Genomic DNA, 25,490 nt, shown 5'->3' with positions numbered 1-25,490 from the left:
TCAATGAGCAACAGGAGCGCCCTTTAAACTGTGGTACAAAATATGTGTATATATATATATATATATATATAAAAAAAAGAAGGTTAAAATCTTATCAAAACCTTTCCATGGGTACCTAGACACGATCCCCTGTACTCACAATACTGTTTTTCAAGGGTCTCCAGTGTCTCTCCCCATTTAGTCAGTTCTCCTGGACCTCTGGATTCAGTTCCGTTCCTTTGAGCCCCAGGCCGACTGCCTGCGACCACGTGCCACCAATACAGAGGAGGAGGCAGCCGACACCCTCCCTCTGGGACTCTGCTCACCAGCCAAAGACCCCGCAGCACATGTACTCCAGGCTTTTATACAGTATGCCAGAATGCACCGAGACAGCCTGTCCTCTACCAATCACCAGGACTGTATCAAAGCCTATGTATTCATTGGTCAGGTTTCCTCCCACTGTCCAACATGCCTCCCTATTGGACCAGTGTGAAACACTCTCTAGACTCAATGAATCGCATACTGAGCACACTGAGCAGACCTCATTCACAGATCCTGCTCTCTGCTAGACAGAAAGCAATATAGATTTACTTGCTGCCCTCTGATAGGCAGACAGAGCCAAAAACTATACTATCTCACTAGCACCTACCTAGGAGGGTGCTACACTCCCCCCCCCCCCCCGCCAAACCAAGCCATGTCCTCACTACCACCTACCTAGGAGGGTGCTACACTTATGTGAGTTATAATTGAAATGTCATTGTGAACCATCTGTTTGTTTCCTTCTCTTCCAGATGCTAAGCGAGTTTTGAAGAAGGATCATGTGTTTTCAAAGAAAAAGATATCCGTATACCCTTACTACCCATTGTTGGATATAGCACTGTATGGGAAGGACGGACCTTGCATAGAAATACCAAAGCCTATAGAGTTTAATATCAGTCCATACATATTACAATATATCTTGAATAATGAAAGACTAAAGAACAACATAGATGTGAAGATGAAGAATAAACACTGTGAGATCAAATGGCCAAATCAAGACTGCCAGGATCCTGTCCTTCAACTCATCTTCCCTCCCACCTTGTCCACCCATCTCAGGTCTGTGGCAAAGCTTGTACCGAAATGGAATGAAGAGGTTTATAATGAATTCCAACTCTTCATATCAAACTTCAGAGTAATAGAGTATAAAATAGATGAGTCAGTCTGGGAAGCTATTAGAGAACATGTCAGCAGCTCCCCCTATGATGAAGTACTCATCAAACCTGACTTTGGTTCAGAGAAAGTTTTCTTGGCTGGAATGTCCAAAGATGTTACAAGGATTGACCCGACATTCAGAAAACTGGTAGAGGAAACCACCAAACAGGTGGAAAGAAAGAAACAAACCAAGACTGAGACCTTATCCATGTCTCCAGCCCTCTATCAGATTATGTGTAACAGTGGCCTGAAGAAGAAGATCCTGGACCAAGTTCCAGAACTGAAGATTGATTATGATGTGCCAACAAAGAAAGCCCGTCTATCGGGACTGAAAGATGAAGTGCTCACCGCAAAATATGAGATACTCAACATCAAACAACAAATCAAATCTAAATCCATCCAGATGAATCCCCACCTCATCCAGTTCCTGATATCCACCGATAACGAGGAGCTGTCCTCTCTGCTCTTTGTACATCACAACATTAACGCAATGCTGGAAATTGATGATGGTGTTGTTAAACTGATGGCTCATTCAAAGGAAGACTTGACAGAAGCAGAAAAGCAAATTAGGAAAACACTGCTTCATAGATCACTATTAGTTGAAGACAAAAGTCTTCTGAAATCTCCTGAGTGGAGAAGTCTTCAGTCACATCTGCTTCAGTTATGTAATGCAGAGAAAATCACAGTCCTGATAGAGGAATCTTCTTCTGGAACAGAGGACAATGTGGTCATTGCCGGCCTGACGCCAAATGTTCCAAAGTGTTATCAACAAGTCAGCGACTTTCTGGAGAAGAACACTACTATAGAGACCGAAATTCCAGTTCATCCTTCAGCAAAGATGGCGTTCATCTGGGAGGAAAGGAAGGAGATGTTGGAAAAGATAAATAAAAATGTAAATGTAACAAAGAAACAGAACAGTATCCGCCTGTCCGGACCACGGGTGAAGGTTCAAGAGGCAGCAAATGTCATTAGGGACACTCTGTACAAACTTCACAGTGTTATTCTGCGTATTGAGAAACCGGGAGCCAAAAAATTTTGTAAGGTCAATGAAGAATTTCATGCTACAACAGCAAGAACAAATTACCATTGTGTGATACGATTAGAAGAGGCTGGAGTAGAAAATGATCCATTTGGTAAATCCCAATTCCAAGTAACTCTTCCCAATGGAATGACCCTGTCTGTATATAAAGATAACATGTGCCGTCACAATGTAGATGTCATTGTTAATGCAGCCAATGAACAGCTGAAACATGGTGGGGGTTTGGCAAAAGCTATTCTGGATGCAGCCGGACGTAAACTCCAAGATGACTGCGATCAGATTATCAGGAAAGATGGTAGATTGTCCACTGGAGATTCAGTAATTACTGACGCAGGGAAATTGCCATGCAAACAAATAATACATACAGTCGGTCCCCGATGGAACTCATATTCGCAATCCAAATGTGAACAGCTTCTACGGAAGGCGATTACCACCAGCTTACAGCTGGCTTCCAAGAAGAGTCACAGTTCGATAGCAATTCCAGCTGTCAGTTCTGGAATTTTTGGCTTCCCCCTAAAATTATGTGTTGAAAACATAGTGGAAGCCATACGGGACTACGTAGAGACCTCGGGACAACAGAGCACTTTACAGAGAATCCATCTTGTGGACATAAATGACAAAACCATCAACACATTCTGTGATGTTATAAAGGCCAAATTTGGTAACCAAACAAGCGCTGTGCCATCTACAGCAATGGCACCCCAGCCGGTCACAAGAGCGGCACAGAGCCCACCAGCGCCAGTGAAAAGAGATAATAACAACACTGTGATGGCCACGGAAGGACTGAAGATCAAGCCGCATCAGAAGAACATTGAGGACTGTTCGGTATGTAGATTCTACAGCATTTTCCTGCTAATGTGGGACTTTACCAACAACTTTTAGGATTTAACCACTTGCCGTCTGCTCACGTTGAGCCTCTACTGCGGCAGAGTGGTTCGTTATCGTCTGTGCAGTACAAGAATATAAACAAAATAATACAATACAGAAATATGATATAGAAAAACGGACTAGAGAAAAACTGTCCAAAAATAGATATATTGAAGTATTGGAGGGCAGAGGACATGAAATATCCTGTGTCCACTCCGCACTCCCCTTTCAGTATTCAGTCACAGCGGGAGTCGGGCCAGGGGAGAAGCAGCGGCGATCGCCGCTGCTCTTCCCCGATCGTCGGGGAATCGAGTGTGGAGATCCGCCTGCTTGTGTAAACACAAGCAGGCGGATCTCCTAAGTGACAGGCAGGGTCAGATTGCAGGGTTCAGCATAGTTGAACCCTCGATCTCTCCCTGTGTCACTCTGTCACCTCCCCCCACACACATCAGTAAGCACCAGGCATACATTAACCCCTCCCTCTCCAATAAAATTAACCCCTTCCCTGCCAGTGTCATTTTTACAGTAACAGTGCATATTTATAGCACTGATTACTGTAGTAATGTCACTGGTACCCCCAAAAGTGTCAAAAATGTCAGTCAAGGGTCCGATCTGTCCGCCGCAATGTCGCAGTCCCGCAAAAAAAATCGCAGATCGCCGCCATTACGCGTTAAAAAAAAAAAACCAAAAATGACAAAAATCTTTCCCTTTGTTAGTAAACGCAAAAGCTTTTGCGCAAACCAATCAAAATACACTTATTGTGATTTTTTTTTACCAAACATAGGTAGCATAAAACAAATTGGCCAAAAATGTAAAAAAAATTAGATTTTTACATTTTTGGGGGGGGGGGGGAATTTCATATAAAAAAATGTTAAAAATATTGTTATTTTTTAAAAATAAACGCTCTTTTTTTGTTTATAGCGTAAAAAGTAAAAATCGCACAGGTGATCAAATACCACCAAAAGAAAAATGGATTTTTGTAAAATCTTACCGTAAAATCCTTTTCTCTTAGCTCATTGACAGACGTTGTCCTCGTGATACAGCACCTTCGGGTTATGTTGCCTCCACAGGAGTAGGACTAGACAGGAAATTAAAAATGCTCTGGCCACACCCTAGGGGCAGTCCCAGAGGGTATATCCTCTCTCTCTCTGCCTCAGCAAATCAGTTATGTCATAAAAGCAGTCTTTAGAGAATTTAACCCAACCCAACTCAAAAACAGAGGGGCGGGTACTACGTCTGTCAATGAGCTAAGAGAAAAGGATTTTACGGTAAGATTTTACAAAAATCCATTTTTCTCTATCGCTCATTGACAGACGTAGTCCACGGTGATACAGCACCTTCGGGAAGTCCCAGAGCATTATCACAAATGAGGGGTGGGAAAATGGAAATCAAATCCAAATCTAGAAGGCCCAACCGGTGCCAACTAGAAGTTTACAATGCTCATCCTTAATGATGAGACTCAACAAAAAAATTTTCAAACAGAAAAAAACCCCCGAGGTAGACCACCGGTCTCCTCAAATTGCGGCCTGCAAAACCTTGCGGCCAAATGAGGCATCCGCCGATGCCATCACATCAACTTTATAAAATTTTGTAAAGGTATGTACCGATGACCAGGTGGCCGCTTTACATACCTGGACCACTGACGCCTGATGGCGAAAGGCCCAGGAAGTACTGAGCGCTCGAGTGAAGTGCGCCCTAACAGGGAACGGAGGATTCCGACCCTTAATAGAATAAGCCTGTACCACTGTCTGACTGATCCATGTAGATATGGTCGCGGCAGACACAGGCAACCCCCTTCAAGGGCTATCCGTGATCACAAAAAGTGAGTCCGTCTTACGAAAACCACTTTAGGAAGGAAGGATGGATTCGGAAGAAGAACCACCTTATCCCTATGAACCACCAGATCTGGGGAACGACAGGATAATGCGGCCAGTTCTGACACTCTGCGTACAGAAGTAATGGCCATCAAGAAGGCCACCTCTGGGAATGTAAGCAAGGGAATCTCCCTAATATCTTCAAAGAGAAGTTTCTGAAGAACCGACCACACTAAATTAAGATACCAGGTGGTAAGGGTGCGCGCACTGGCGGAGCCAGATGTCGCACCCCCTGGATGAAATTCCGCACCAAGGAATGATTAGCCAAAGGTTTCTTGAAAGAAGATTGCTAACGCCGAAAACCTGACCCTTGATCGTGCTCAAGGATAGTTTCTGCTCAACCCCTTGTTGCAGACAGACCAAAATTCGGGTCACCGAATAGGTATGTGGGGGAAATCCAATAGATTCACACCGTGCAATATAAGACTTCCATGTGCTGGAAGTCGCTTTCCTTGCTTTAACTGGAGGTAGGAATAACTGAAGCTGACACTCCCTTGTCCTTCAGTACCTGGGTCTCAATGGCCAGGCCATTAAGCCAGCGACTGTAAAGCAAGATGGAGGATCAGTCCCTGAGACAGCAAATCCTCCCTGAGAGGAAGTCTCCAAGGAGCGTCCGCGACTAGCCTTGCCAAGTCGGCGTACCAGGCTCGACGAGGTCAATCCGGAATTTCCAGAATAACTGGAATTCCCTCCACCTCTATCCTGCGAAGAAGTTCCCGCAGCAACCTGAGAGGATGGAAGGCATGCCGTAGCTGATACTGCCCCCACGGGGCGATCAGCGTTTCTGCTGCGTCCGCTAGAGGATCGTGGCGCGAGTTACAAACCTCCGCACCTTCCTGTTAGGCCAAGGTGCCAACAGATCCACATCCGGGATGTCCCAATGAAGGGACAGCTAGGGAAAAACCTCTGGATGAAGAGGCCATATGCGATTGGATCCGAATCGGGCTGCTCTAGAACTGCTCGGTCCAGTAAATCAGACAAAATCTGATCGCTCTCGGTTCCGATACCCTTATTGGTAATCTGGATACTATCGGAAGAAATGACTTCCCCTGGTTGAGCATCGGAGACTTCCTGGTCCGCTCGCTCAACCGGATCCGATTGTCCAGGGAATCGGAATTCTGATTCCATTAAAAAAGAATCTCCTTCAGGAGAATTCGGGTATGAGACTGGGTATACGGTACTGCCTCTAAGAAGGCCACCATCAGTCCCAGCCAATTGACGGACAGCAACATCCGAATCGTTGACTGAACCTTCTGGAGTTTCCCAGCAAGGAGAAACTCTCTTGCCCAGGATGTATCCAACCTTAGGCCCAGATAGTTCAGTCTCCTGGTGGGAACCAGGGATGATCTTTGGGAAAGCGAAAAAAACGCTGATGTCCTGCGATGATGGGGATATAAAGATAGGCATCCTATATGTCTATGGACGCCAGGAAATCTCTTTGATGCAGGGAGGCCACCACTGTACGGATGGACTCTATTTCTTCCCAAGTCCAGATTTGGACGCACCTTGCCCTCTTTCCTGGGCATTGTGAATAGGTTCGAATAGAACCCCTGAAACCGTTCAATGTTAGAAGGGAAGAATCGCACCGGTGGAAGTGATCGAAACTCGATCCTGTGTCCTCCAGAAACCGGTGAAGACATCCCCCCCCCCACCCCAGAGATGGGTAGGGGCGCATCAGGCTATATTCTTCAGGCTTGGCTGAGCCGGACTCTTTGTTTACCCGACCAGCGCCCTTTGAAACCCCTCTAAAGGGGCTTTGGAGGGTTTCGCCTTATCGCCCGCCCTCGCGGAACGAACAACTCTATATGAGCAGAAAAGGAAGGTCCTCGTTAGTTACGAGGTCTTTTTATCCTAACAGTCTGTGGCAAGACAGCAGGTGGTACCGTCTATCCTATAAAGAGGAATTCCTCAAACGGATAGCACCTAGCCATGCGTTTGGAAATAACAGGGGTTCGTTTCTAAACGACCCCATTTGGGCAAAGGAAAATCCTTCGCCCTTTTGGTAGGCTAACAAGTACCAAAAAGGAATCTCAGTCTCAGCTATCTCTGCCGGTGTAACCTCAAGAATAAAGGTTTCCCGGACGGACACAACTAGTGCATCCACCACTCTTGTGCTATGGCGGAGGCAGAAACATGCTCCTCACTGCTGAGGAGATATTACCTGAGACAACAGCCCCCTAAGAGGGACCTGTAACTGCATTGACCAGCTCCGAATCCGTATCTGAAGTATCTGATAAACAATAGGGGTAGGCAGGGGTCGCTACTTGACCCCCGTCCCTGACAGGCCACCTCCACCCGGGATACCAAAGACTCCAAAACTGCCGATAATGCATTAAAAACAAGTGGGGTACTGGAGGGTCCTGCGGCCACCTTGAGGGGATCAGGTGGGGATACCTATGCGGCAGGGTCAATGATTATACAAGACACTTGCCAGCGACAAAAAATGACAAAGTAAAAAAAAAAAACTTTTTTTTTTTTTTTTTTTTTGTGTCCCCCAGTCGCAACAGCGCCCCTCAGTGTTACCTGCCTTTTTGGACCCCACAGAGAGAGAGACAGACCCCAAGGCTCATCCCTGATGCACAGAAGTTTTCATCAGCTTGCTCAGTGCTTGTCTTGTTACAGACAGGAAGTCTTTGGCCCTATTTCCTGGGTAAAAGAGGCGGCCCCGCCCCTTAACACGCCTGCCGGCTCCTCCCCCTGGCTCCATGAGGTGTTTGAGTCACCTCAAACATGGCCGCCCCCATGCTGGAGACACGAGGCTACACCAAAATGGTGGCCTCGTGCGATCTACCAGACCATGGCGGCGGCCTGCACAGAATAGCCGCATGTCTGCAGAAGGATCTCGGCCTCACAACCCTTCACCCTCATGGTGGTCAGCGTGGTCGGAGGTACCGGACCCTAGCGGGCCGTATGCGGTCCGTGGCCGTCGGGAGGCATCTGCTTAGCTGGAGGAATGATCTGGAATGCAGTATACATGTATAGACATCGCCCTGTGGCTACTGACAGGTAGGATACCTTATACTATCACAGTAAAGTTCTAGTACTGCCACTGACTACAATCATTTTCACATTTTTACAATTAGATTGTCAGCTCCCAAACCAAGCCTCCTGGCTTCTTGTACACAAAAATCACACTCAATTAGGGGGATCTGTGACATGTTATAGGATAGAGGGGAACCCATCCTTACCATTACAGAGAGGGGCCCGCGTTCACCACAAGACCCGTCAGGGGGAAAGGGGGAACATACTACTCACCATACCGGAACCAGGCGGGCGCCAACTCCTGACAGTACCCCTCTCCACCGAGGTAGGAGGGCTGTCGACCAATACGGACGCCGTGACTCATGGTCTTTGGCGTTTCAGCGAGACGTTTAACTCGCAGGGCCAGTCCCCGTCCAGTGGGACTATGTCGCGGCCGACCCAGCGCGGAGCTATGGCCTGCACGCGCTCGTAGGCTGAACTGGGGTGACCACTGGATCTCAACATCCAGCCCGTCGCCCAGTTCAGCTTTCTTGCTTGAAGATCTCACAGGAACACTGGAGAAAAAAAGCTGTCTTAAAAAATTATTTTCTAAGAAAAAAATCCTGCCAGGACCGAAGATCCCAGCAAGGTATCTAGGTCCTTACTCCTGACTAGACAGAAAAAAACTGATTTGCTGAGGCAGAGAGAGAGAGGATATACCCTCTGGGACTGCCCCTAGGGTGTGGCCAGAGCATTTTTAATTTCCTGTCTAGTCCTACTCCTGTGGAGGCAACATAACCCGAAGGTGCTGTATCACCGAGGACTACGTCTGTCAATGAGCGATAGAGAAAGCTCTGTTTGTGGGAAAAAAAGGACGTAAATTTCGTTTGGGTACGGCGTCGCACGACCGCGCAATTGTCAGTTAAATTCGCACAGTGCCGAATCGCAAAAAGTGGCCCAGACGTAAGACAGCAAAATCCTCCGGTGGTAAAGTGGTTAAATAAGAGTAAGAAGGGTTAGAGCAGGGATCTTCAAACTACGGCCCTCCAGCTGTTGCAGAACTACACATCCCATGAGGCATTGTAAAACTCTGACATTCACAGACATGACTAGGCATGATGGGAATTGTAGTTCCTAAAAAACTGGAGGGCCATAGCTTGAAGACCCCTAGGTTAGAGTGTTCATTGTTGCTTGCATCTCCCATTGGAGAAAATTCATGTTGCTTACTATCCAAGTTTGATGGTAGGACGTGAAGGAAACCTGGCCAACAGGGGCCCAGACAGCAATAAACTATAACAGATGTTTTAAAAGATAAATTCACCTTTAGAAACATGTCACATGTTCCACCTGTTTTTAGGGTGTAACATGTACCATGTTCCCACTCCTGCAGTGTCTCAGTGATCCGCAACCTCTGTGTGACAGCAGTACAGGGAGAAGTTCCTCGTACCAGCGGTCACTTTTTGGATGTTGGCTTGTAGTTCTCAATGAACTACCACGGTGCTGTTGAGCACTGGAAGTTCATTGATTCTTACTGTCAAACTGCCTCCCTGTATGATGTACAGGCAGACAGATTACACTGACAGTCTGCAGGAGACCTGCATGGATCTAGCTATCTGCTGGTGCAATGCTTTCCAGGTTCCAAAAGAAAAATAGAAAATGCACATTTTTCTTACCTGACAAAAAATGTACATTTATTTATTTTTTAAAAGTGAAATGTAACCCTTTCCAAATCTGTTTTACATGCTGTCTGCGCCTTCTTTTAGAGATTTTCCCTGACTGTGGTGCAGTGCTGTATTTTGGCCTAGGCCGACAAGGCTCAGGCCTAGGGCGGCACTTTGCAGGGGGGCAGCAAAAAAGCCTCTCCCCTCCACCTGAGACTCTTTTGGCCACTGTTTGCTAGAGCCACCTCTCCCACCTCTCTCTCTCTCTCTCTCTCACACACCCCCCTCTCTCTCTCACCCCCCTCTCTCTCTCTCTCACCCCCTCTCTCTTTCTCTCTCAACCCCCTCTCTCTCAACCCCTCCTCTCTCAACCCCTCCTCTCTCATCCCCCCTCTCCCTCATCCCCCCTCTCTCTTATCCCCCCTCTCTCACCCCCCCTCTCTCTCATCCTCTCTCTCTCTCTCCCTTTCATCCCCCCTCTCTCTCTCTCTCTCATCCCCCTCTCTCTCCCATCCCCCCTCTCTCTCTCTCCCCCCTCTCTCTCTCTCTCACCGCCCCCTCTCTCTCATCCTCTCTCTCTCTCACCCCCCCTCTCTCTCTCATCCCCCCTCTCTCTCTTATCCCTCCTCTCTCATCCCCCCCTCTCTCTCTCTCTCACCCCCCCTCTCTCTCTCTCACCCCCCTCTCTTTCCCTCCCCCTTCTCTCTCATCCCCCCCTCTCTCATCCCCCCTTTCTCTCCCACCCTCACCTACCCCCCTCTCTCTCTCCCTCCCTCACCCCCCTCTCCCCCCCCTTTGTGAGATCTCAGGGGTTCATGCTGGACAACTTGGAGTCCTTCAATTGTGGAGGGAGTCACATCCATTAAAAAGGAAGGAGTGGGGCAAATTTAAATAGAAGGGGGAAGGGGGGTTCCCAATTTTAGTCTTGCCTAGGGCAGCACAAAACCAAAATACACCACTGCTGTAGTGACCACACTGGAAATCAAGAGGATCTCCACAGCTGGACCTACATCAGAGGGAACCTGACAAAAATATTACCATTTCCCAAATTAGAAAAATAAAATAATAAAGTGCTGCTGTTACAAGCTCTATATCAGCCTTTCCCAACCAGGATTCAGTGGACCTCTAGGGTTCTTCCAGTGTTAATAGGGGTTCATTGACTGATGAGCAATTTCTTCCTCTCAGATAAGTAATCACTGACACCAGGTATTTGTAAGAAGGGGATTCTTCCCAATGACCACCAATGTAAGGGACATTTGTTTCACTGTAAGGAGCACTTTTTGCAGACTTTTCACTGGCCAGCCATCTTCCAGCCATCGCAGAAAAGGCTTAAACCAATATTGAAAAATACCCCCACCCCCTCATCCCAGCGGGGTCTCTGCTAACATATGGTAGAAAAAGGATACCAATGCACTACCAAGTGTAAATAAAGGAAGATAAAAATAAAATATAACTAGATACAGCAGCCAATCCCTGTAGTGTCACCACATACACAGATAATATTAGAAAAAGGTATGGAGCGGCCCTATATCTGTTTGAAAGGAAACAGTGAAATAAAACATATGACAATATTATAAAATATAAGGGTGCTCTATCCCAACAACCAACAATCCACCACTTATTTATTTATCCTGATAGAAGGATTACAGTGGGTCAAGTGTTAGGTACTGCGATTTCAATGGAATGGTTGTTGTATACATTGCCATGCAATTCCTATGGAAGCCTATTTATTCCAGTGATGATCACCAAGCCTCCAGCCCTTGATAAAGTGACATGATAGTGACGCAACGTGTCGGGAGGAGGTGGGTGACGTCACTTCCGGTCTACAGTCAAAACCAGAAAGTTGGGAATTTTCACGCTGCATCATCATGGAACCCCTCGGTCTCATTTTACTTATACGCATCTTTGTCTACCTAAATGTAAGTGACTATTGCATTTTATTAAAGTTGTATTTTATATACTACACTATGGAGATCCTTATTTCTAATTCATATATGACCAGAGAGATATATCTGCAATGGAACGAAATTCTTCAACCAACGATTGATTTCTTTGAAAACGCAATATTATTTGCCTTAAGATGAGCGGCCACTGCCCATAGTAGTGAATTGTTGGTTGTTGGGATAGAGCACCCTTATCACCATTTGTCTTGATCTTATTGGATCACAGCACTCACCGAATATAGGCTGTTTGCTTTTTTTTTTTGTTTTAACCACTATTGCATATTGGATTTGGGCACTTTATCTACTTTTTGTATATTTTTTAATTTTTTTTTTTTTTTTATAACTATTACTGGACTTTTACACATTTGGTGGATTTTGCACATTTATTTTAAGTATTTTTCACAGTCAGGATTAAAACTTCACATTATTTTTGTAGTTGTTTAGGCATTATTTCTTGTTTATATTTATATTGCCATATGTGTTATTTCACTGTTTCCTTTCAATAGATATAACGCTGCTCCATACCTTTTTACTAATATTATCTGCTAACATATTACCAAGGTTGTACTTTTATATCAGAGAAAAGAAAAATATTGGGTTGATCATTCCTAGGCCACCCTCCCGCCTGGACAGGTAAGTTACATTGTGTTTGATCAGGTACAGCCTACTTCCCTATAACAGTTGGAAAAAACAGCTGTAGACCCTTGCATATAGAGATGCCGACAAGATACAGATGAAGCTTATATATAAAAAGATTGGGATCAGGTAAATTTTGATCAGGTCAACCCTCTCCCTCAAAGAAAGCTTCCATTTCTTTCAGCTTGCTACTTTGGCATTGACATCCACCCACCTGCTTTCCCAGTTTCGATGACCATAGTCACCAGGACCAGATTTGATGCCCAATACTTAAATTTCCTGCTGGGGCTCTGGGAAGGCATCCAAAAGTTTAAAGCTTTTACCCTCCTCACCCATCCAGAAAACGTCACTCTTTTCATGGTTGACTTTAGAGCCAGAAGCCTCCGTGAACTGATACCATATCCTGCGCCTCCTTGGTCCCAGAGATAATAACAGACACATCATTGGTATAGGCCACGACCCTCTATAATGGCACATCAGCAATGCCCAAAGGCACCCTGCATAATGATCCACCACTTCTTATAAAGGGGTCGATTGCAAATGCATATAGCAGGAGGTCAAAGGACACCCCTAGTGCACACCAGAACCAACCTCAAAAGACCATCCAACCCAACCATTAACAAGTATAAAGCTCTCAACCCCTCTATACTAATGTTTTCAGCCAATCTATAAACTTCCCCTGCAGGCTAAATCTACCAAGTAGTAACCACAGATACTCATGATTGACTTAATCGAAAGCCTTCGCCTAATCCAATGCCAACAAGTACTTTCTCCATCCAGCAGCCCTGCATTGCTCCAAAGCCCCCCAGACATTTAAAACTGCTGAAAAGGTACTTCTACCTTGGACTGAACAGTGCTGATGTCCCAGGCGATTTTTTGGTAGCCAGCTTCTCTATAGCATAAACTACCTCATCCACTGAAATTAGTTCTATCAGATCCATCAAAGGCAATTTATAATTTCCCAAACCTGGAGTAGAATCCAGAAAGCTTTCCATCCTGTCCTTACTTCCTTTCTTCCCAGAAGGTCTGCATAATATGACCTGAAGATCTCCAGGATCCCTGATCTGGACTTCACCAAGGAACCCGTACTATCCCTCAGGCCTATGTCCGTTTTAACTGCTATGTCTTGCTTACAGTTCATGCATCTCCCCATTGCTACCTGCATTACCCACTGGGACGTTACCATATCAGTTTAAAAAGCACCGCAACTCTGCTGCAGGGCTCAGCCACAGGAGACTAAAAGGAGGGACTGCATCTCCACTCCCTTTTTTGCTAGATGGACATCGGCCAAAGTATTGAGCCAGGTCTCTTGCAAAAATAAAATCTCAGCATAATTACATAAATAGTTAGTCTGGCTGGAAAAAAAGTCCATCTAATTCAACCAATAGAGGAAAGTGTGTATATATATATACTGTATATAGCATCAAACTCGCTAAGTAAAAATAAGGCAATATCACAAGCTCTTGCAGATTTAATGCTAGCGACAATAATGGTCGCCACCTTTATCGGAGTGGGAACTGCCTATAGAATGATTGGGGTAGTAGTCGTTTCTTAACCTCTACCACACGCTTATCACTCAAAACAGCTTTCTTTAGACTGCTGCACGTGACTCCCCTTATACATTGATGATAAAGAAAAATATACACACCAGACATCTTCTGATAAAACCTAAAATGTGTTGCCAAAAGGAACCCCTCCTGGGTCTGATTCTGGGGAAGAAATTACTGTATTACTTGTCTTCCTCCTCTCCTTTTTCTTTGTCCTAATCCTCTCCCACCCTTCATCAGCTGAATCCCCCTCACTTTTTTGGCCACATTTGTGCTGTCGAGGGACAGGGCTGGAGATAGAGTATGCTGAGAGGGAAGATCTGTTAAACCCGCCCAACCCCCCCCCCAGCAGCTTCTGTTATTCTGGAGGATCTACGCACAGTAGAAGTAGGAACTACCACAGGCGGGACAGACTCAGGGACCACATCACCAGGGGAAAGAGAATCTGACACAACAGACACAGGAGGGGCAACAGAAGTTTCCTCCCTTGTGAACAGGGTAGGACCCGATCTGGACCTGAATAATGGTGCCGTATTCAATGCCTTGTTAAATCGGCAGGCTCTAATATGTAGCAACTCCTTAACGATGCAATTCTGGGCACTCAGGGGGTGCCAGGATCCGTGTTTAGCACTGACAGCTGCAATCTCAACTGTCAAGAAGTTCTTTATGTTGTGGCCCCTCCATAGGAAAGACAAGGAACATGAGAGATTGTACCTTCAGGCCCACAGAGTTTGGTGGGAAATGCACTAGGGCTGATTTACTAAAGAACTAAAGCCTCCCATTTACAAGCAGAAACCTGGATTACAGGAGACTCTTTATAGAAGGTATCCTTGTGGTGCACAAGATTATAGAAAGTCTCTCCATCATCCTACTAGACTCCGACCACCTCACTTCCAAAGTCACATTAGTTGTATCTCATAAATGTTTTTTTCTTGCTGTATAATGGGCATTTTCTTGTGTTATGTATTTACAGACATTTACAAGTCAGCTGACAATCTCCACTGATGCTGCCACTAGTGGAGCCACCAACAGACAACCAGCTGGGACGGGATCAAGTACGTTTATGTAATATGAATCTTTTTCTGCCATAGAGAGTTTATTCCCCCAGACTATTCTACATATGTTATAATGTACAAAAGAAGTTTCATATCAGATACTATATGACCAAAAGTTTGTGAACCCCACTTTTTCTCCCATGAAAAAAATCTTACCAACCTTAGACAACTCATCTGCACCATTGACAGATTATTAAAACCTTGCAGTCCCTCCACATAACCAACACAGCTCTGCAACAAATTCCTAGATATTTTCTCTCTTCAAAAGTTGACAAAATAAGACCTCAAATTCTCACCACACCACATGTTTCATCACATCACTTCCTGACCCACCTACTGGCTCTTCTCTCCCCCTCTTCTCTCTACTTGAATCTGCATCCCTAACTAAATTGGTCTCTAATATGAAATCTTCCACCCGCATACTGGATGTTATTCCCACCCATTTATTTAAATCCTGTTTTAGTTCTCTTTGCCCCATTATTCTCAATATCATAAATGACTGCCTTATCACTGGTTTTGTACCAACAATCCTCAAAACTGACGCCATCACCCGGTACCAAAAAACAACAACATGGTTCTGGACAATTTAAACATTCGCCACTTATCTAACTTACCCTTCCTTGCCAAGGTCCTTGAGCGGGCTGTGATATCTCAGTTACCTAATCACCTGACTTTAAATTACCTATTTGAACCCCTCCAATCTGGTTTTCGGCAACTGCACAGCACAGAAACCGCTGACCTTCTGTTAGCTTCTAATTCCGGCTCACTAACTATTCTTCTACTACTGGATCGTAGTTCTGTCTTTGATACTGTAGACCACAATCTTTTACTCTCTCACCTGGAAACCATATTTGGGAGTCTTAGAATTGGCTCTAATGGATTAAGTCATATCTCATTGATAGCTGTCACTTTGTTTCTATTGGCGGATTCCAGTCTAAAGTTGGTCCAGTCAAGTACGGTGTTCTTCAGGGCTCAATCTTGGGTCCCTTACTTTTTAGCATTTGCATATTTCCACTTGGCCAACTGCTTAGATTACACGGGCTTAATTATCACTTCTATGATGATGACACTCAGATATACATCCACACTAAACTGGATTTTAAATTGGCTGCTTCTCTCCTATCTAACTGTATTTGTGATAGAAACATTTGGATGGCCCATAATTTCCTTTAATTAAACTGTGACAAGACAGAAGTCGTGCTTATTGCCACCCCCATCAATTATGTAAGGCCAGTCCTGATAGCCTATCTATAGATGGCGCTTTACTTGAGCTTCAGTCTAAATTGAAACATTTAACCTTTAAACCGCATGTACAAAACATTGTCAGAACATCTTTTTTCCACTTGAGAAACGTTGCTGGGCTGCATCCTTTGCTATCATACACTGGAGCTGAAAAGCTGAACCATACATATATGTTCTCCCGACTTGACTACTGCAATGCTCTACTCACTAGTGTACCTAAATCCACCAATAATTTACTTCAATATGTTCTGCAGACAGAATCCTGACTAGGTCTGGTACAAGTGATCATATTACCCCCTATCCTGGAGTCCTTGCACTGGCTACCCATCAGGTTTTGCATAGACTCTAAGATCCTCTTGCTCACCTATAAGGCTCTTCAAGGCTTGGCGCCCCATTATCTCTCCGAACTTTTATCAACTTACTTCCCCCTCGTAACCTCAAATTCTGGTCTTGTGTGTTCCCCCTACTCACCTACACAGGATGGTATAAATGACAACAAACACAAGGGCGCACCGGCCTAGTGCATTATCTCTTAGACAGGTTTATTAAAATAATAGATTAAAAATACTCACAAACGAGTTTCTTGATAAAAAGCACATCAAATAGATATAAAATCCTCAGCATCAAGATCGGGATTGGATCGTCCCCTGAAGCTGTACGCGTTTCGAGGCAGCGCCTCTTCCTCAGAGCCTGAAGAGCATGTCTAAACACATGCTTTATATATGAACAATGAACAGAGACTCAGTGGATTAGGTACAATTAGGTGGAGTCCCATCTATTTGATGTGCTTTTTCTTGTTAAATAGTTTTTATTAAGATTATTTCAAATAGTAACAAACAGGGAAAGGAAATCATAATAATAACAGAGGAAAGCAAACTCATGAAACATTGATATTATGGCCAGTAGTACATAGGTGCAGTTATGTAATCTAACTTCATGCCCATGTAGATAAGCCATTACAGCATTAAGCAATCCAAATATACGAATAGCATTAATACTTATAAGATGGGGTCGCTGATGGCCATTCTCTAATAGGGCCACCCCCAACCCCCTTGAACACCCCAATTGGGTACACACTGTGTCCAGTTGGGGGGGGGGGGGTAGACCCTCCGACAAGTAAACATCCGCGGACCACCATATATTAGACTGACATGTACATCGTTCTACAATATTTGATGTGCTTTTTATCAAGAAACTCGTTTGTGAGTATTTGTAATCTATTATTTTAATAAACCGGTCTAAGAGATAATGCACTAGGCCGGTGCGCCCTTGTGTTTGTTGTCGTTTATAGTGTTCCCGGACCACCCTGGTCCAGTGAGGGGCTGCAAGGCTGAAGCATTATAAAGTTGCCGTGTCATCTGTTCTCATCTACAAGCCTACAGTCAGGTTGGATAGAGGATTGCACCACTCAGAGCGCAGGGAATAGGTGCTGCTTTGACAGTACATCTACTTGTTTATACACTGGATGGTAGACAGAGCCGTCTCCTGCTACGCTCCAAAACTCTGGAATTTACTTTCTAAGAACATCAGAGAGTCATCTTCTCTAAACTCATTCAAATCACATCTAAAAACTTTTCTTTAGACAAGCTTTCATTTAATTGTCCCTTTTTCCTTACCCTGTGTATTCCTTGTGTCTTTCTTTTAAAGCGCTTTGAGAAGCCACCTTTAAAGGCATAATATAAAATAAATTATTATTATTATTAACCTTTGACCCACCACCTCACACCTATATGAGGTTGTAGGACATCCCATTCTAAAACCATGGACATTAATGTGGAGTTGCCCCACCCACCATGGCCATTATTATAGTATTGGGTCCACTTTGTGGCTATACCATCCTCCAAAGACTTTCCATAAGATTTTGGAGGGTGTCTGTGAGAATTTGAGGCCATTTGTGAGGTCAGGTACTGAGGTTGAATAAGAAGACCTGGTTGGTCCTCACGTTGGGTGCTAAAAAAAAAATCCTGGGTCACCATTGGCATTCCCATTACTCCCAAAAATGTTCATTAGGGATCAGGTCAGGGCTATGTATAGGACACTTGAGTTCCTCCACACCAAACTGGTCACACCATGTCTTTATGGAGCTGGCTTTGTACACAGGGGGGGGGGGGGCACAGCCATGCTGGAACAGAAAAGGGTCTTCACCAAACTGTTACCACAAGGATGAAAGAGCACAATTGTCTACAATGTCTTGGTATGATGGGGGAATAACGCCACCCTACACTGGAGACACCCGAACTCCATCATTTGGAGGGGGGTCCACATACATCTGACCTTATAGTGTATTCCAGCTGATATTAACAGACTTATTTCGGAATTGGTGCATTTTCTGTTGTGCATTTTGTTGGTTTGTCATTTTATTAAAAGAAATATAGTTTGTTTCATGTTATTTAATAAATCTGTCCAGGATAGGAGATGAGGATAGTGTTGAGAGGAGAGCAGACACGTATAGAAGAGGAGGAGGAGGATAACAGAGGGCATGAGAGTGTGGATGGGACAGGAGGAGGATGATGGGGAGAGAATGGGGATGGAGGGAAGAAGACGATGACAGAGGAGAGGAAAGTTGGGATGAAGGATGGAAGAGAAGGAGGAGGTTGATGACAGATTGGAGGACAGTGAGAATAGATGGAGTCATCCCATCCCCTGAATATCAGAATAAAGATTAGAAATCACTCATGCAGAAATCCAGAAAAAATTGAAGGGGTCACAAACTTTTTCTCATGTACATCAAAGTCATAGATAGTACAGATAGTACAACACATACAGTTATACAATGATAAGTGTAGCATAAAAAACTTCAACCTTATCTGAAGAGGGGAGTATGAATAAAGTACAGGAAGGCTTTAGAGGTGTTCAGGGTTTGGAGGGGAATTCCAGAGAAGTTCTGGGTGAAGGAGTGAGATGTCGAAGGCCTAGGGTCCTCCATTGCTGGAACATCCACCTCGAGCACAGGAGGTTTTTCGTTTTGCATGGAGGAGTGTGAGGACCTGGCTGGAGGTGAGGGGGGGGGGGGGGGGTCACGTGTGGTTGTGTCTGGAAGTTGGGGAGGAAATGTTTAGAGACATCAGATGGTAAATGGATTTGTAAGTTAAAGATGCAAAGACGTGTAGATGAAGGAATATGAATTTTGGTGGGCACAGCTCTGTATTGAGTTGGTATAGGGCACAAAGATAAAGGATACTTATTTTCAAAAAGTTATTTTCAATTGAACGCAAATAGATTTGAAAATGACAGTCACATGGCTAAATAAGGATACTTTCCCTTGTGTTGAAGCTCTGTGAATTGAGCCTCATTGTGTTTTATATTTGTAGGAGTTTCGGAAGCGACTCTGGAAGCTGCTGGGCCGTCCGTTGCATCATCTGCTGCAGCACAGGGTAAAGCTCTGCACCGGACTGTCCTTTTACATTTTTGCTTTTGCACACAAATATACAAAAAAAGACAATGCAACAACAGAATGTGGCAGACATAGGGAAGATTTAGAGGGAAGTGGGCTTTAAAGTGATTGTAAACCTCAGACATGAAATATAAATGAAGCTTGTCCCTTCTATAGTGTGTACTTGTCTCAGTCCAGAGCACTAATGTCATCTTTGTCTGCTGCCTCCTTCCTCTGCTATCTGCATGAGTCACTTCTGACAAGTTTTTCTGACACCAAGAGAAAAATGGTGACAGGGGAGGGACCTTCAGCTGATTGACAGCCTCGGCTCCTTTCCTGTGTGGTGGGGGGGGGGGGGGGGGTGGTCCCTTTTCTCCAATCAGCTCTCAGAGCTCTCCTCACTTGAGCTCTGCAGAGTGGAACTTTAGCTTTCCGCACCCTTTTTTCTGAACTCTCAGACAAGCTTTAGAAAGGTTGTAGAGAAAAGAAGACTGCAGATAAACAGGTACAACTTATGTAGGAGGATTGTTTCATCTCTGCGTATCACGTGAGGCCAGTTGCTTCGGGTGTAGCTAGGAATGGTTGGTCACATTCACCTAGTCTTGTTCTTTATTGTTGAAAATGTTTTGTAGCTTCTCCAAGCCACTTCTTCAGTTCTAAAGAAGTTGTAAACCCCCCCCCCCCCAAAAAAAAAACTGAAAAAAAAAAAACCTGTAAGACAAAAGCATAATGAGCTAGTATGCATCGCATAGTAGCTCAATATGAAATACTTACCTTAGAGCAAAGCCCCCGAAGTGCCGCCCGCTCAGCAGTGACACGGCCGACATGTTCAGCTGTCCTGCTTCTTGGTTTGCGTCCTCCGGCCCTCTGATTGGCTGGAGGCGTGATGACATCACTCCCGTTCACGCGTACGGGAACTGCCGTTCACGGCACAGGGCTCTAAAGGAACGGCACGGGTGGCCGTTCCTTCAGAGCGCATGCGCCGATGACGTCATCTGCTGAATTAAAAGTAAATATCTCCTAAACGGTGCCAGTTTAGGAGATATCTACAGTACCTATAGGTAAGTCTTATTAACAACTTTAGCCCCGGAGGATTTGGCTGCTCAAAGACCAGGCCCTATCTTGCGATTTGGCACTGCGTGACTGTGACAGACAATTGCACGGTCATGCGACTCTGTACCCAAATGAAATTGACATTCTTTTTTTTCCCACAAACAGAGCTTTCTTTTGGTGGTATTTCATCACCTGTGCGATTTTTACTTTTTGCGCTATAAACAAAAAAAGAGCGACAATTCTGAAAAAAAAACAATATTTTTCACATTTTTTTATATGAAATTCTCAAAAAAAAAGTAAAAATCCAAATTATTTAACATTTTAGGCCAATTTGTTTTCTGCTACATATTTTTGGTAAAAAAAAAATCGCAATAAGCGTATTTTGATTGGTTTGCGCAAAATTTATTGCGTTTACTAACTACGGGAAAGATTTATGTCATTTTCATTGTTTTTTTTTTTTAATGGTGGCGATCTGCGATTTTTTTTTTCGCGGAACTGCGACATTGCGGCGGACAGATCGGACCCTTGACTGACATTTTTTACACTTTTGGGGTTACCAGTGACATTACTACAGTAATCAGTGCTATAAATATGCACTGTTACTGTAAAAATGACACTGGCAGGGAAGGGGTTAACTTTATTGGTGATCAAGGGGTTAAGTGTGTCCCTAGGGGCGTGATTCTAACTGTCAGGGGGCGTGGCTTGTTAGATCATCACAGAGACATACGATCCTACACAGCAGGATCGCATAGCCTCAGTGATGATCTAAGGGAGAATGACAGTTGGTTGTGTTTACATCAGCCATCTGTCTTTCTCCCTCTCCAGCGGGAGATCGCGAGTGGCCAGCGGACATCGGAGCTGCCGGTCACACACGCGGGGATGTCAGGGAAAGAACGGGGCGGGAGCGCGCCGCCGGTGGCGCGCGCTCGCCCCCCTAGAGGCTCGTGGGCAAGTGACGTACCCATACGTCACTTTGCCCAGGAGAGGCTGACTGCCGCCGTATATAGTTGTGCGGCAGTCGGCAAGTGGTTAAAGGCGCACCTATAGGTACAAGTTATAAGAGAGGGTTTACAACCTCTTTAATGAGTGCCAGTAACATACCTGTGTAAGTAAATACTGGGGTAACAGGGACACATTCATCCAATCACCATGGAATATTTCAATGTGCCAAGACAGATGTCGATTGTCCAAGAACAAGTTGGGAGATGTAAAAGTGGTGGAAGCTGTTCTAGTTATATAATCTTATCCTTGATGTCAGGGAGTCTGCGTAGGTGTTGTTCGTTTGATTTAATTGGCTGAATGTGTGTCAAATTTCTGGGGAAGAGATGTTAAAACTGCATTAGGCCCCTGTCACACAGGCGGACCGTTCAGATCCGCCTGTCCGTTTTTTTGGCGGATCTGAACGGTCCCCCCATGCATCTCTATGGGGCATCGGATGTCAGCGGAGACATGTCCACTGACACCCGATCCGATCCGTCAAATCTGGACGGATGGAAACCCTATTTTCCATCTGTCCAGCGGATCGGATCGGATGGGATCGGATGAGAACGGACTGGCGGTCCGTTCCCATCCGATTCCCCCATAGAGATTTATGGGGCTGTGACAGCTGTGTTCTCCGCAGAGAACAGCTGTCATTCTCCTGCTCAGCGGGGGATCGGCGGATCGATCCCCCGCTGAGAAAAGCGGAGTCCGTTTGACGGACACACTGTGTGAAAGGAATTGTGGAAGACAGATGGGGTTAATTTACTAATGCAAACAAGTGGTTACTGCCCTCACCTGTAACTGGTCACTGCAGCAAGCCGCATTGGAAAGGCATATGAAAAATAACAGAGAAATTTCCAAGCTCAACTTACCGACCAGCCTGTGACCTACTAATTTACAAAATTTACTAAAACTAGAGAGTGCAACATCTGGTACAGCTGTGCATGGTAGCCAAACAGCTTCTAACTTCAGCTTCTTCAATTAAGCTTTAACAAAATAAACTGGAAGCTGATTGGTTTCAATGCAGAGCTGCAGCAGATTTTGCACTCCCCAGTTTTAGTAAATCCACCCCATGGTGTCAAAGATCGCCAACCTTCTTCAGTGACGGTTGTTCCAGTTTGTAGATGACTTCTTTTACACCACTCTATGTGCACCTCACTGTGCTCCAAAGGATTTTCCCTTTTCTCTTCAGATGTAGACTAAAGCCTCGTACACACGCAACGATTATCGGACGACCGATCGTCCGTCTTTTGTCCAGAGTGGTGTTTTGTTGGTTGGAATGTGCCTAGACTGCACACGAATTTTCTCGCCCGACAAAATTCTACTTCAGAAGTGATGTCATGTGTTGGGTTGCTTTCTTTGTGTTCTTTCTTCTCTGAGCATGCCCAGACTTGTTCATTAGATTTTTCCCTGTCGAAATCTGTACTGACTGCACAAAAATCGGATGTGTTTTGACGGCGGACAAAAATTTTATAGTCTGCACACCAGATTTTTTTCAGCCGAAAAGTCGGAGTCGGTTGTCGGAAGCATCATACTAACAAGCCGAAAATCGGCAGATTGGTCGTCGGATGAAAATTGCCGGCCGAATTTCGACGCGTGTGTACGGGGCTTAATTGCTAGGTCTTCTGTAGGATCTGTCCTCCTATGTTGGACCATTCTAACTTGCCTTGCAATCTGTCAACAATTCACACCCCTCCAGCCATATATATCAAAGGATTAACACCTATGCAGACTTTGTACACCGAGGATTGGATTATGTAAAGTGGAATTTATCAAACTGGCATTTAATCATTGAACAGGGATGGGGCCTTCAACACCATCTGTCTTCCACATACAGTATAAGGCAATAGTGATGGGCCGAACAACCACCCCCCCCCCCCCCCTGTTCGGTTTGCAGCAGAACTCCCAAACCGGGGAAATGTTCTGACCCGAACAGCAAACCCCATTGAAGTCTATGGGAGCCGAACAGGAAAATCCAAATTTCCCCATTTTGAAGGCTTATATGCAGGTAACTGACCATAAAATTACACCATCCAACACTCCCAACACCATCAAACACTCTCAACACCATCCAACACCATCCAACACTCCCAACACCATCCAACACTCCCAACACCATCCAACACCATCCAACACTCCCAACACCATCCAACACCATCCAACACTCCCAACACCATCCAACACCATCCAACACTCCCAACACCATCCAACACTCCCAACACCATCCAACACTCCCAACACCATCCAACACCATCCAACACTCCCAACACCATCCAACACTCTCAACACCATCCAACACTCCCAACACCATCCAACACTCCCAACACCATCCAACACCATCCAACACTCCCAACACCATCCAACACCATCCAACACTCCCAACACCATCCAACACTCCCAACACCATCCAACACTCCCAACACCATCCAACACTCCCAACACCATCCAACACCATCCAACACTCCCAACACCATCCAACTATATACTGATGATTGAGTCCACATACACTGTCTTTGCTTTATTTTCTTAACCACTTCAGCTCCGAAAGATTTACCCCCCCCCCCCCTCATGACCAGGTCATTTTTTGCAATAGGGCACTGCGTTACTTTAACTGACAATTGCGCGGTCGTGCGACGCTGTACCCAAATTAAATTGATATCCTTTTTTTCCCACAAGTAGAGCTTTCTTTTGGTGGTATTTGATCCCCTTTGCGATTTTTATTTTTTGCGCTATAAACAAAAAAATAGCGACAATTTTGAAAAAAAAAACAACTATATTTTTTTACTTTCTGCTATATAACATTCCCAATAATTATTTTTTTTTTAAATCTAATTTCTTCATCAATTTAGGCCCATATGTATTCTGCCACATATTTTTGGTAAAAAAAAAATCCCAATAGGCGTATGATGATTGGTTTGCGTCTACAAACTATGGGATAGATTTATGGAATTTTTTTTAGTAATGGCGGCGATCTGCGATTTTTAGCGAGACTGCAGTATTGCGGCGGACAAATCTGACACTAAGTCAGGGGTATCCAAACTACGGCCCTCCAGCTGTTGCAGAACTACACATCCCATGAGGCATTTTAAATCTCTGACATTCACAGACATGACCAGGCAGAATGGGAATTGTAGTTCCTGAACAGCTGGAGGGCCATAGCTTGGACACCCCTGCACTAAGTGATACTTTTTGGGGACCAGTGACACCAATACAGTGATCGGTGCTAAAAAAAATGCACTGTCACTGTACTAATGACACTGGCAGGGAAGGAGTTAACACCAGGTGTGACCAAAGGGTTAAATGTATTCCTGGGAGTGCTTTCTAACTGTGTGGGGGAGATGCATGTACTGTGGGAAGATAGAGATCCGTGTTCCTGCTTAGCAGGAACACAACATCTCTATCTTCCCTTCTAACAGAACGGCGATCTGCCTTGTTTACATAGGCCGCCGTCCGGCCTCTCTCACTACCGATCGCTGGGTGCCGGTGAGTATCGGGTCCGCCAGACCCGCTGATTGGCTCACACTGTGTCCACCCACAGTAGGAGCGGGTCACCGTCAGCACGCACGCGCCCCAGACCCAGTGCATGGAAATTGCCACAGTATATCTGCATGGGGTGGTCCAGAACTGGTTAAGCCCTGATGAAGGAGTTATAACCTGTGAAACGTGTTGATTTTGCAAACATTCTATTATTGGAATAAACTTGTATTTGGAATTGAAAATCACAGTGTGCACTTCTATTCTAAACTCACCTATCCCCATCATAACCCAATGTCATCATGGAAGCCCAGTGTGCAGAAGATGCCAGCCCCATACTTACATTCTTTATATTTATACCATCGCCATACTGTTAAATCAGAGGCGTAACTAGAACCTTCAGGGCCCCGGTGCAAGAAACCATGAATGGCCCCCCGGGTCCCTGGTCGGGGGCCCTTCCCTTGAAGCCTGGGGCTCTTCGCAATGACAGGCCCCCTGGACCCCTGGTTGGGGCCCTTCCCTTCAAGCCTGGGGCTCTTCCCACTGATCCTGGGGCCCTTTACTCTTGTTGCGGGGCCCTTTATTACCGTCCTGCAGTGGGACCCTTTCACAAG

At 45.1% G+C, this 25,490-nt stretch overlaps 1 protein-coding gene across 1 annotated transcript in view; it reads left to right on the top strand.

Annotated features, from left to right (window-relative positions):
* Positions 1-25,490, top strand: part of LOC309558764 (protein mono-ADP-ribosyltransferase PARP14-like) — an 81,450-nt gene that overhangs the window by 38,237 nt on the left and 17,723 nt on the right. The window contains exons 6-8 of the mRNA XM_082261812.1: positions 771-3,034; positions 14,672-14,753; positions 19,307-19,369. Coding sequence (XP_082117938.1) covers positions 771-3,034; positions 14,672-14,753; positions 19,307-19,369 — 2,409 coding nt within the window. The remainder of the gene's footprint in view (positions 1-770; positions 3,035-14,671; positions 14,754-19,306; positions 19,370-25,490) is intronic.

Source organism: Pelophylax lessonae (assembly GCF_965119305.1).
Source record: "Pelophylax lessonae genome assembly, chromosome: 6".
NCBI lineage: Eukaryota > Metazoa > Chordata > Amphibia > Anura > Ranidae > Pelophylax > Pelophylax lessonae.
This window is presented reverse-complemented; position numbering and strand designations above follow the sequence as displayed.